The sequence below is a fragment of the Medicago truncatula genome, chromosome 2, assembly GCF_003473485.1.
Source record: "Medicago truncatula cultivar Jemalong A17 chromosome 2, MtrunA17r5.0-ANR, whole genome shotgun sequence".
Classification (NCBI taxonomy): Eukaryota; Viridiplantae; Streptophyta; class Magnoliopsida; order Fabales; family Fabaceae; genus Medicago; species Medicago truncatula.
In genome coordinates this window covers 33,327,415-33,341,327 of record NC_053043.1, presented here as the reverse complement: position 1 = coordinate 33,341,327, position 13,913 = coordinate 33,327,415, and the positions used below count along the sequence as shown (strand labels likewise).

Sequence of the window (13,913 nt, the reverse complement as noted above, 5' to 3'; positions counted from 1 at the left end):
GTTCGGTTCATTGTCAGCCCTATAAGCAGTCAACCTGGGCTCTAGTAATTAAAAGTTCAATCAAAAAGCAAATAAAGTCTAACAAATTTTTTTGTCACCGACTAATCAAACTGGCGTTCATTGCAAACAATGTATCATTTTGTGGTGTTCATTAACCACTTAAACACGCTAACTTATTTATATAGTTAGAATGTTAGATTGTACATCGATTGTTATTTTGGTTTTAATCCAAAACTGTTCCAGATATATAAATTTTATTTTAAATTATTGCTTGTTAGTTTAATTCACATAAGCAATGATAGTTTAATTCACATTGCTTGGGTTTATGGTTCTCTTCAATATTGTATTTTTCAATTTGATAGAATTTCCTTTTAAATAAAAAATAGAAGGTAAATGTGAATTTAGCTCAGTTGGTAGGAATATTGCATGTTATATGCAGAGATTGAGATTCGAACTATGGGCGACACTCCACTTCTCCATATTTAATTATATTAGCTCTAACCATTACACTACTTAACAAAAAAAAAACATAAGGGTGATCGAAAGCGAATAATTCAAAAATAATAATATGAAACTCACACAAATTGAACTTGTGAAACAGACTCTTCTTCATAAAAATGCCAAACACATGGGGACATCGAGATTCGCATGACACCAACCCGGTTCCGTTTAAAGCGGTGACGTGACCGTAGGATCTCCTACAAATCTATCTATATACGAGAAAATTCCAAACACACAAAAAGAAATCAAAATTTAATTTTATCAAAAGAAAAAGAAATCAAAATGTAACAAAAATATAAAAATGAAGGATTAACAATAGTTTTAAATTATGCTCGTGAGTTGTAGGGATATTGCATATTATATGCAGGAGCCGGGGTCGAACCCCGGACACCCCATTTCTCCACATTTAATATGTGAGTTCTAACCACTAGGCTATCTGACAAAAAAAAAAAAAGTTTTAAATTGTCTCCATGAGCTTAGCTCATTTGGTAAGGAATAATGCACAATATATGCAGGAGCCGGGATTCGAACCCAGATAACCCACTTATTCATCTTTAAAGTGAATTTCTCTAACCACTAGATTACTTGATAAAAAAAAAAAGTTTTAAATCATCTTGTATAGATCATTTGACAAAGATAATGCATTGTTATATGCAGAGATTGGATTCGAACAATAAACACTTTATTTATTCAATTTAAAAAGCAAATTTTAACTACTAAATTACTTGACAATTTTTTTTTTTTTTAGAGAAAGACAAAAATAAAATAGTTTTAAATCTTTTGAGTGAGAGTTTTGCCACTTACTAGAACACAACCTTGATAAAAAAATTATTATATAATTGTATAGAGATGATGCTTGATTTCAAGTTCGATTCAAAAGTAAAAACATTAAAACATGATACTTGATTTCAAGTTCTCAAAAGTAAAACCATTAAAACCTTCACTTAATACCTATAAACAAAAATTTATTTTATTATTAAATTTTATAAACAAAATGACATCATAGGCATTTTTATGGCATTATTAAATTTTACAAACAAATTTATTTTATTATTAAATTCTATAAACTACTTGTCTAGTGTTTGGTTTGCAAAACAGCAAGTATTGGATAAAACAGTGCAAAACAGAACAGCACAACACAAGGTAGAACAACACATGACAAATTTATATGACATTGAATAATTTTTTGTTTTTACGATTTTTAGGGCACGAAATGCTATTTTGGTATTTTTGACAATATGTATGGTGATAAAAAGTTGTGTTGTGGTTTGGTGAGGGACAAAAATAACAGCTTTTGTCTTGTCCCTTGTCTACAGTTTGTCATGTACCTAAAACAGTTTTACAAATCAAACACTGGACAACTGAAATTGTTATATCCTGTCTTTCATCTTTTAAAAAATCAAACGCAATGGTCTCAAATATCAAAATTCGCTTTAAACTTCATTTAGTAATAAATATTATCGAGTTGGCTCTACTCTTGAAAGAATAAATCAAATTACAATAACATCACCGACGATTCCTAAAAATAAAATAAAATAACATCACTAACAAAAAATGTAAAAATACTTTGTCAAAAAGAATATATAAAAATACAAAAACAAAATAATAAGAAAAGGGAAAAACAAAAGCCAATAAAGCTCAACATGTTTTTCGAAGAAAGGTGACACTAGTCCTCTCCGTTCAAACTCACGACAAATTCTCACGTGGGAGAGAAGATGCTTCCCTACTATCATGCTCACACTATTTTCAGTGCTCTAGACATCCACATCCTATCCTATATTCAAAATCCACTTAAGAAAAAATAGAGCTATTATACTATTACGTATCTTTAATCAAAATGGTTGTCTACGAATTTTACTCTCATCCAAGCTTACAAAATTATTTTCACTCAATTTCTCCAAATCCTTAAAAAACATCAACCAACCCTTAGATGTGTTTGTGTCTAGTTTCGTTGATGTTAACCTTTCAGTTTTCAAGAGAAAATGGACATGTTAATTTAGGGTTTAGCCGAAAGATAAGTAAGGTTTAACAAAAAATTGTTTCATCTATAAACCGAACTCATATTAACTTGAACAATTCGCTCTTTTATGAAACTAATTAACCACTCAAGCTCAAATATTTAGTTTAATTTTGTCAAGTTTTAATTTCATTAACAATATCACTCCTTTTAAAAAAAAATCAATAAAAAATGTCACATGTGGTCTACCAGCCCACTCACACATATTTTATTCATATTTTCTTGATTAATCAGGAACATAACAAATTTCAACGGCTACAAAGGAGTAAAGACTAAAATATGGGATCATTGCTTTTCCAACGAAAAAAATTCTGCTACCATTGATCTTAACACGATCTACATTTATCATCCAATTGGGGATTTGATTTGTCAAAGCGGATCTCCGGGGAGAACCCTCGTTTGAATCCCCATATAGAAAAAAAATCAAAACCTCAACAGCTCTCTCGCCCTAAAAAGAAAAAAAAATTGAACCCTTAATCTCCTCCCTCAACAGCTCAATCACCTTTCCCGCCTCTCAATCTCATGGTGAAAAAGCAAACCCTAACAACCTCTCATAACTCATCATCTCCTCTTTCGCCTCTTAGTCCGAGTTCCTTGATTTTCACTCTCTTGCCTCTCAATCTGAGGACGGAGATGAGGGAAATAATCCCCCCGTGCAAGGATCAAGGACAAGGAGATTACTACATTGACATCCCTACACCCAAACCGGTAGCCACATACCTGATACGTTCTATGGTTTAAGAAATCAATAGTTGAGAAACATAGTTTATTCCCCAACGTAATTTATTGAATCAACTTAAAGAGTTGTATTAGTTAACCATTCAACTAAATCAATGCATAAAAGCAAGACTTAGTATTTATGAAGAACAACACAATCATTGTTACTATATCAATAAAATTCAAATTCCCCTATGACATACCTTTTCAGTTTTAAAACGAGCGTCATTTAAGATCATTGTACATATATTAAAGAATGCAATAAAATGGTCAAAATACATACTCTTTCTAATCACGTTTATCATACTTGGTAAAAAAAAAAGTATATTTCCCTTAAAAACGAATATTTGAGTAGAATTCAATATTCGAACCGCTTCAAAAGTTTTGTATTGTCAATACATTAGAATCAATACTTATAAGTTATTATGATACTTGACCATTATGATCGTTTGATAATGTAATTTTCTTTTTAAACTTCAATGATCTCTTAGAAATACAACATTGTTAAATCTCTTAAAAAAAACTTTGTCATCCATTACAATTTTACTCGACTCGAAAAATTAATCACTACGGTTACGGGAAAAAAATACCCAATTCATACTTATAATGTATATTAAATTTTTTGATTAATTGGTGTATATGAATTATTTATTAACATAAATTGTGATTAGTGTAGGGTGATCCACAGAGGATTACCACCCCACTCGACCTACGACTAATACAGTGATGTAGAGAGAGAGAGAAAGAACATTTTGTCACGTACCATAAGAAGCTCCGCTGAGAAAAAGAGTGTTTATATATTATTATTATACTCATTCTTTCTCTTTCAATTCGTAGTTGTTGGTGGCTGCAAAAACCAGAGAACACATTCTAGGGTTCTTGCTCCTTTCACCTTCTCCAATGGCCGCTTCTTCTCTTCTCAGATCTGCCATCGTTTCTTCACCTTCCTCCGATCGCTTTCAGGTCTCTTCTTCCTCATGTATTCTTCCTTTTCTACATTTTCATCAAAATATTTTCATACTATATGCTTCACTTAATTCTCTATTACTCTGTTAGCGATCATTTGTGGTTTGAAATTTATGATTGATTTTGAATTTTGTTCTGTTTTGATTCTTATATGTTTTCTTTTGGTGCCTTTTATTTTATTGTTATAACAAAGGAAAATTTTGAGCTATGCAATCACTTGTTTAGATTCATACTCTCTTGTTTTAAGCATGGACACTCCTTGGATTAGACGTGTCCCGGTGTTGGATACGTGTGTCCGACACCGACCCTTGTAATTACACTGAATTATACTGAATTATGTCATTTTTTTCAAATTATTAGCTGTGTCGGCGTGTCAGTGTCCTATTGTGTCCTGTGTCCGTGCTTCATAGCTTATTAGTTACTAGGCAAAATTACTTTCGTTGTCTTTTAACTTAATTTCAAATAAGGATTTCGTGTTGTATCTTTCTTTCGCGTCATTTTCGTTATTTTGCATATTGATTTTTAAGAATTTTAGATATGCTGTTTGAAAATCCATATGCATATGCAAACAGATGAGGACAAAAATGACATGAAAAAAAAAAGACGATATGAAATTAAGAGATGATGAATGTGATTTTGTCTTGTTGTTGTTGTAGTAATTGTAATTATTCTTAATTTTTTTTGTTCTGTTCTCAAAATTTAAGCTTACTTTTGGATTTGGTGAAAATCTATATTTTGTTTTTGAGGAAGTGAAAATTTATGGTTTGTTAATCAGATTACATAGCTGGAGGAAGCATTGTAATAATTTATTTTGACTTGAAATATATTTTAAATCCTGAAATGTGTATATTTTATACATTTCAGTGCTTACAAAATTGTCATAAACATAAAAATGATTGTATTTTTTTAGGTTCCGAAAATATTGGCAGCATACTCCCTCTGGTCTCAAATGTACGCAAAATTTGGATCAAATACATCAACTTTTTTCGATCAATTTTTCCTTATATTTGAGACTGGAGAGAGTAATGATTTTAGTTGTTAGATATAAAATCAATTTTATTATAGTCATTGTAATGTTAATCCTGAACACAAGTGAATTTAACTCATGCTAGGAAAAAAAAAAATCTAGAACAGTAGTTCCTATTGCGGGGACACTCTTTTTTCAGGGATTAAAAACGACGAAAAACATTTGGAGACTAAAACAGGAAAATTGCATGTTACACAAACTAAAAATGTTAATTGAGCTTATGTATTAAAAACATTTTCAATGGGATGTTTGTCCCGATTATGTAAAAGATGCTGTGGAAATTTTCTGCTGGGGACTTCTTCATTGTTATGAAGAGGTTTCATTTAATAGATTACTCTCATATTATAGCTTATCATTTCAGGGCAGGTGAAGTTGCTTGACTTTTATGCTTGTTAGATCTTATAAACTTGTCTGCTTCTGTGATTCAGGTGCTTGGCAATGGCTCAAGTATTAGTTCAAAGTCTACGAGGTTGCAAAACAACATATTTGGAACTTCAATTCCATGCGATTCATTAGTCTTACAGTTGAGTTACCCAGCAATTTTAATTAGTGCTCTTCTTTTTCTCTCATTTGCTGGTTTTTGTTATTTCAATTGTATGTTTTTTTAACGTATTGTTGTTTGCTCAGAAACTGCAATGCCCGGAGCATGCAGCCTATCAGGGCTACAGCAACGGAAATCCCTCTCCCTGTACAAAGTCAGTATAATACAATTATTTTGCGTGTATTTGGGTGATTTACATGTAATGTATTGATTCTTACCTGTTGTTGGTCTTGTCTGTTCAGACTCAAGCAGCACTGGGAAGACAAGGGTTGGAATTAACGGTAACTTTCTTGTTATGAGAGTTCTCTTAGATGTTTCTTTGTTCTTTAATAGACTTGCAGTATTGAATTTTACTACACACTTCCAATTTCGTGCCAGATACTTATAAACTAAGAAAGCCTACAAGCTTTGCATTCCATATAATATTTTATCATATTCCTGTTTCATTTATGATGTAATGAACTTTACATGAAACACATCTTGAAAGTTGATGTTCGTTTTTTATATAATTGTGACATGCTTAAGTTATTTCTTTATATTTCTGGGACTGTCAAAGTTATTTCTTTATATAAGTTAATTCTTAATAAACTTTACAACTCTTTTTGAGAGTTTTTCACATTTTAAAATAAAAACAGTAAAACAATATTTTCTTTTTGAAGTGTCTTCCTTTTTAAAAGATTTGCATGGTGCTTATTAGTTTTTTAACCACATCTTTTAATTGTAGTCATTTTAAAAAAAATGTACAAAAGGGTTATATGTTATGACTGAAAAACAACCTAATATTTTATGTTATATTTTAATTTGGTCTTAGGAGTATGCAAATCTGCGAATGAAAATCAAATAACTGTTGACGAGTACCATTCATAAAGTAGTTATGTAACGTGTAAACTTGCTACAAAGCCTGGAATATATCCTTGAAATTTTTAAGCTTGCGTTGAGAAAACACATTTTTTTCAATTTGCAGGTTTTGGAAGAATTGGAAGGTTGGTGTTACGTGTAGCTACTTTCCGGGATGATATTGATGTTGTTGCAATTAATGATCCTTTTATTGATGCTAAATATATGGTATGTACATGCAATTACATTCATGACTGTGCTTATAAGATGCTCATAGTTTGGTTGTTGTCCTGATTAAAGACTGTTCAATCTGTATCTACTTGCATGTGTTTATATATTTTCATATAGTAATGATAATATATACATTTTTCTCAATTACTTTTGTTGTATTTTCCTCGTTGTTTCCCGTTATGTTAGTATCTTAGATTTAAATTTATATTCAAATGATGCTGCTCTGATATTAAGACATGTTGGCAATAGGCAGAAAATGTTTTTGTCTTGTATATATTATGCTGATCCTGATTCAGTTGGAATATTCTGCAACTGTAGTTTATATTGTTTTATGCCTTTTACCTTTTCTACGGTTGTACAATTGTACAAAACTTGGGATTTTCAATGATATTTTTTTCATCTGAAGCCTCCTCTAATCCTTAGAAAAACCCAATTTTCCATCTTTGCTATGATTTTTTTAGGGTGTTTAAAGTTTGGGGGATAACTTATTTTTGGTGTTGACATTCAGTACAGTACATGCCATGACGATAGATATTCTAAAACATGAAAAGAAATTGGTGTGTCTTGTTGTTGACTTCTATTCTCAAGAATTCATCTGTTGTTTCTTTATTTTATTTTTATTCTGTTTATTTCAGTTATGGTGGGGTACTACGTTGCTGTTTCCTTTTCAATTTTTTCCACTCTTATCGTTTCTGTACATACATTTTGCTTTATTGTCTTAACTTTTATCTTTCAGGCTTACATGTTCAAGTATGATTCTACTCATGGACCATTCAAGGGAACTATTAAGGTTTTGGATGAATCTACTTTGGAAATCAATGGGAAGCAGGTTAAAGTTGTGAGCAAAAGGTATCTTGAATTGAGACCTGATAATTGAAATTGATGTTGCAAGTATGTATTACTGGTTGCCAGTATTTGTGGAGGTGTTACTGTACAGCTATAAAAACATTGGTTGCATAATTTTTTTTCTTCCTGTACTCAGAGATCCCGTGGAGATCCCTTGGGGTGATTTTGGTGCTGACTATGTCATTGAGTCTTCAGGAATTTTTACAACATTAGAGAAAGCTTCATCGCATTTGAAGGTTGCTATATTCACTTACCTGTGCATTTCATGTTTTCTCTATCTTCTCCTTTGTCTTACTCTTGCCACCTTCAAATCTTAATTTGAGCTTATCTTTTTTCACTCTATAGGCTGGTGCCAAGAAAATCATAATATCAGCTCCATCTGCTGATGCACCTATGTTTGTGGTAGGAGTGAATGAGAAGACATACAACTCGAACATGGACATTGTTTCTAATGCAAGCTGTACAACAAATTGCCTTGCACCTCTTGCCAAGGTTTGTTTGCATTGCGTAATGCCATCTTTATTGAGTTCCCTCCTCTTGAAGGACATGGAAAATGATGGTAGAAAATTCTTAGTGCTTTTAGGGTATCCTTAACGGGGAAGTCTGAAATAATCTATTTAGGGAATTTATATGACCTGAAATATACATTTTTCTCGGTTCTTCAACTTATTTTATTTCAATACCGCTTGATCTATTATTCTTTCCTTGAGCATATATCCTGGAATTGACTCTTTTTTGGGGATAGGGTGTGATATAATATTAAAAATAAAAACCAATAGGATCATGAAATTCACAAGAAACTGATTCATCATCAAGTTTTTTAGTAATATGTCTTTCAATACAAGGAATAGAACTATTGATATTAGTGAACTTTATTTCCTTCCCATGTCAGAAACTTGCATACAAGCATCTAATTTTTCCCCAACTATTATTTGTCAGGTGGTTCATGAGGAGTTTGGTATAGTTGAAGGTTTGATGACAACCGTGCATGCAACAACAGGTCTCTTGCACATTTGCCACTTAAAGCCTTTGCTTTCTTTTTTCTCTTTTGGATAAATCACTACTTTACATGTTTACAAGTGTCATTGTTAACATTTATTGTCTTTGTCTCTGCTCAGCAACACAAAAGACTGTAGATGGTCCTTCAATGAAGGATTGGAGAGGGGGAAGAGGAGCAGCTCAAAATATAATTCCAAGTTCAACTGGTGCTGCAAAGGTATGAGACGGACAACTGTTGAGTGGTTCTGTGCTTATCATATACATTTATTAAATTGGTTTTGTATTTTATGAAATCCCAGGCTGTTGGCAAAGTCCTTCCTGAACTAAATGGAAAACTCACTGGAATGGCATTTCGCGTACCTACTGCTAATGTTTCTGTTGTGGACTTAACCTGCCGCCTTCAAAAGAATGCCTCCTATGAAGATGTTAAAGCAGCAATTAAGTACGTCTCTTGTTTTTCTGCTCTGGCTTATATTCTCTCTTGATGAGTTGTTTTGTACTAACCCTTTGGTTGTTTTCTATTATTTTGCGACTGAAAAAAAATGAAGGCTTGCTTCAGAGGGACAATTGAAGGGAATTCTTGGATACACAGATGAGGATGTTGTCTCTAATGACTTTATTGGTGATTCAAGGTAAAGTAAATGTTGCTGTATTTCAAATATAAATTACCTTCAGCATCTTTAATAGGACAGACTCTTGGCTTTTATCAAGTATACATGCTAAAATGTGATATTTGATTCATTTCATGATACAAATAAATTGGGTTATATTACTTTCGTTGGAAAGTGAGATACCGTAGAACATGAGCTGCCTTGTGTTTAAAACAGATTCTGATGTGCCATAAAACAAGACCTTTATTTATCTTGGTTTCCTATTAGTTTGAGTTTGTAATATTGTGTTGGGATATGTTTGATTTCCAAATGAACACCTTGATTTAAAATGCTTTTTCGAACAGGTCGAGTATCTTCGATGCTAAGGCAGGGATTGGGCTTAGCAAGTCCTTCGTGAAGCTGGTCTCGTGGTATGACAATGAGTGGGGTTACAGGTATGTGTATTTGTAATTACATCTAAAACTTTTTTCATAGAATAGTATTGCACACACATCATGGTTTTAAATTGTGGTCCGTAACTGCAAATGCGGCCTCAATATTGTGGATTTTGAAGTCTCAGCTACGACATGACCAAATTTTCCCTTAATTTACTGTAAAACAAATGTCCGCAGAGCAACCACGACTGCAATTTAAAATCTCATGCACATAGGACATTTTTCAAAGCTGAACTTTTTGCTTATTTTTGAATTGTATCCATTGCAGCAACCGAGTGTTGGACCTCGTAGGGCACATGGCATTGGTGGGGGCTCAAAATTGAGAACACCGTAGTGTGTTACTGTTGGTGTTGCAATTCTGATATTTCCTTGAGTTAGGTTAAAATTAGTGGCTGCTTAGGTTCTCAGATTTTGATTTTGATTTTTGATATTTATAAGATTGCAGACATATCTGGAACCCCTCCAACAGAGGAAGAAATAGATGATTACATCATATGCATTGAGAATATAATAAAAAGGACATTGTCCTGGTTACCTGTTTGGAATTAGTCTTTGTATACAATTTAAAGATCTTTCTGAATGCTCGAGTGTCACATGTCCTTAACGTTGAAGCACCTTCGAATGATTAATTTATAAGCCACGAAAACACCTTGCAACTGAAGATATGATATTGTTTATAACGCATGGAAGTACCTCTTAAGAGCAATCCAATAAAAACCAAGGTACTTGTTGAGTATTTGATTGAGACCAGTATTCATATTTGAATTTGATTTATGACATTAATAGATCAATTTTCAATGATAGATTCAACAGTGGTGTCTTTTGTCCAGAAAATTCTCTCAAAATAGAACAGCACCCTATATTTTTTATACAGTATGTGTTATTTATTTGACTCAGAAAAAACAGCACGCTATTTATTTTTAGCAATCAGTATGCTATTTTGAAATTGGAATTAACAATGAACATTGGAATAAATAAGTCCTTGCCAATATATACAGGGAACATTGAGTGAGCGAGAAACAAACTTTGCAGTACCAAAAAAAGTTGCAATAAGAGAGAAAAAAAGTTCATGTTCCAATTTAATAATGCCCACTTTAGTTATAAAGATAAAGTGAAATTGACAAAAGTATCCTTTAATCGTAAGGGGCTTAAAATAATAAAAAGTTGTTTTGATCAAAAGCAAGTAGGTGTAAGTTGCTAACTTACTCCTTGCTCTGTTCGGGAATAGAGCTAATGATGACACGACTGCGGTGCTTGTGTTGTAGTGGACCGGTACGACAAAGGAGAAACTCTGATGCGGTGGAAGCTTGCTCTTTGAGGGTAAATGTTGTTATTTGCAAAACAGACATATGCTCCAACACTAAGTCACTATATGCCTGAGGGAGAGAAAGTGTATAAAGGGTGAATAATGAGATTGTACTGGGCGTGGTGGTGATGCCACACTTAAATAGATGAGCTAGCTAAAACTATTTCGTGAAAACCGGCGTGGGTTTTAGAAGATAGTTGGAGACAGGTTGGATGACCAAGATCGTCCGAGGGTGGTGCTTCTATGCGGCATGGCGCACAAGCGACCTCCCCTAGCATCTTTGAGGTGGTGTATATGTTGTTGGGCCTTCGTAAATGGGCCGTTGTATAGGCCGAAGTTTGGTCCAGAACAGTTGCCCCTTTGGAATGATGACGATGTGAGAACCATGCTCTATACATTTGATTAACATAATTCAAAGGGATCGATCGAATTAGAAGTTTCCTTGGTAAGATCTTTTCGAGATATTCGGTAAAGTTTAATTCGACCTAGGACCTACGAAGAAATCAATGCTTGCATTGTTAGATTAGATGAAGAATTCATTTTGGTTGATCCATATTTTTTGTGTTTTACTATGTTATTTTATGTTTTTGATTTACGTTGTTGAAATTATGTTGTTGTAATTGTATTGTTGAAATTGTTATGTTCAATGTATGTTGTTGTTGTAGAATTTGATTTAATGACAACTTTGTGTTCTGAAGACAGTTCATATTATATAATCTGAAGTCTGCCAAACCCTCTAAAGCTCAAGTTTTTACATAGTCTGAACATATTTTAGATTATACAAGCCGAACAAATATGAGAATGATCAGCTTGTATAATTTGAACTAGTCTAGAATGCAGAAGGTTGTGTTACAAGCAATGTTTACATGGTTAGTGGTGTGTTTAATTCAGTCTTTGACCTATTGGGTCATTTTAAACGATTCCTTTGACTGTAGTTACGGTGTAGGATGGTTTTGTGGCTATAACCAACCTTGAATTTGTCTACATTTTCATCGTGAATCCCCTATCCCTTCTTCTCTTTTTTTCTTCTTACTTATCATTGGGGACCATGGTCATTGCTGACCTTCATACCATCCCCAAAATTGATGTGTAATTTTTCTGCGCGATGGTACGATTGTCAACAAAGACTTTTCTATCAATTACAATTTGTTTTCTGGGCTATGGTAGGATTCATGTTATATAATCTAAATTCCTACGAAAGGTGTTCAAATTATATAATACAAACGAGGATATTTTGAGAATTTTGAAGGGTGAATAAGAGTTTGATAAGATGAATTTTTTTAAATGACCAATTCTAGATGATGCACAACATAAAGTCATATCTTGTATGTTTTGTTCTAAATGGCTGAAAATTTCATGGTCATTACCTTTTCCATCCTATTCATTTCTCGCGCGCCCAATTGTTTTTCTTCTGAAAATGTTCTTGGGATGGAGTTTAGGGGAAAAAAAGATTACTGTTTTCACCAATTCAGATCATAAAATTTGAACAAATAAGTAGTTTGAATTTTATATTTTGAAAACGCCAAATAGAAGGGTGCTTTCTTTGTTTTTTTGGGGTATAAAATCCGAACCATCCCTATATCACCTTTGATTTCAGGGCAAACATGTTCGAATTATATAATCCGAACTGTATCAACGCAAAAACTAAGTCTGCTTGAGACATGAATAACTAATTTAATAACTATACTAACCACTATAACCCTCTCATTGGGTTTCAAGTAGGGGTGTTCGTGGGTGGGTTTGGATTGGGTTTGGCCAAACCCAAGACCCGAACCATATAGGATACTCCAGTTTGGGTGAGGTAAAACGTCCACCCATTATATTAATGGGTGGGTTTGGGAAAACTCACTAGTTTTCGGTTTGGTTTGAGTTGGGTTGTGAGTTACCCATATTATTAATTTTTTTTTTGTTAATATTAAATGACGCGTCCACGTATTTTTTCTCATAAAAATTACTCAACTTTTTATTTTCTTAAAAAAAATTGTGTAACCTATTTCACTATATTTTAGCGTTATAAAATAATAAGTTATAATATTAAATAACAAATTTCATCATAAAATACTTGCAACAAACTAAAGTTGGATGACGTAAAATTGCTTTAACATCAAAATAACTAAAAAGTGCAACATAATAATTTGTAACTATAACATGTTTTGATTTTCAATATAGAGAATGTGTTGTGTCAATTTTAGAAATCAGACTTTGATTTTCAATACAGAGGATTTGTTGTGTCAATTTTTTAAATTAGACTTGATTTATAACCAATTATTTTTTTTTAAAGAAAGATTATAACCAAAATCTTTGTTATTCTCCTTCCTCCGTATGAAAATGAAAATGAAAATAAAAATATGAACATTATTGGGTAAGTGGGTTTATTTGGTTTGGGTCTGGTTTTACCCCAAACCCGTTATTTTTTTATGGGTTTATAATTTTTAAAACCATATCCACCCAATCACCCAACCAACCCACTTTTTTGGGTTTTTTTGGATGGGTTTGACGGATTTCTTGGGTTAACCCAACCCTCACACCCTTAGTTTCAAGTCATTGTTAGTTGTTCCCGTTGTGTCCCAATCGAAAACCCGATTTTCAGGCTATTTGATCAAATTGCTCTGAAACTTGCTCAAAAAATTAGAAAAAAATCAAGGATGAAAATCCAAAATTATATCGTTTAGACTATTTTTTATTTTTTTTCATATTCTCTGGAAAATCCGAAAAAGTCTTCATTAACTTTTGATTTTTGTGATGGTATTTTTATATATTTTTATTTTTTTTAACAAGTTTATCATTTTTTACTTTGTTTTTTTTTTGTTGTTTTTAAAAGTAAAATTCAAAACTGCTGAAATAAAAGAAGTTATGATGATTGATTATAAAATTTGCATA

At 32.5% G+C, this 13,913-nt stretch overlaps 1 protein-coding gene across 1 annotated transcript; it reads left to right on the top strand.

Annotated features, from left to right (window-relative positions):
• Positions 1 to 3,996: 3,996 nt before the first annotated feature.
• Positions 3,997 to 10,356, top strand: LOC11425454 (glyceraldehyde-3-phosphate dehydrogenase GAPCP1, chloroplastic). The gene is made up of 14 exons (XM_003595990.4): positions 3,997 to 4,198; positions 5,657 to 5,751; positions 5,856 to 5,923; positions 6,012 to 6,050; positions 6,734 to 6,834; positions 7,574 to 7,686; positions 7,820 to 7,919; positions 8,029 to 8,175; positions 8,623 to 8,683; positions 8,802 to 8,899; positions 8,982 to 9,124; positions 9,231 to 9,314; positions 9,638 to 9,727; positions 9,996 to 10,356. The coding sequence occupies exons 1-14, from the start codon at positions 4,136 to 4,138 to the stop codon at positions 10,048 to 10,050; spliced, it is 1,257 nt and encodes a 418-aa protein (XP_003596038.1). The 5' UTR covers positions 3,997 to 4,135; the 3' UTR covers positions 10,051 to 10,356.
• The last annotated feature ends 3,557 nt before the right edge of the window (positions 10,357 to 13,913 follow it).

Excerpts from the sequence above, each read along its gene's own strand:
- LOC11425454 (XM_003595990.4), top strand. The coding sequence starts at position 4,136 with ATGGCCGCTTCTTCTCTTCTCAGATCTGCCATCGTTTCTTCACCTTCC. Across the intron at positions 7,687-7,819 it reads GTTAAAGTTGTGAGCAAAAG|AGATCCCGTGGAGATCCCTT; the intron begins GTATCTTGAATT and ends TCCTGTACTCAG. Across the intron at positions 8,900-8,981 it reads GTTCAACTGGTGCTGCAAAG|GCTGTTGGCAAAGTCCTTCC; the intron begins GTATGAGACGGA and ends ATGAAATCCCAG.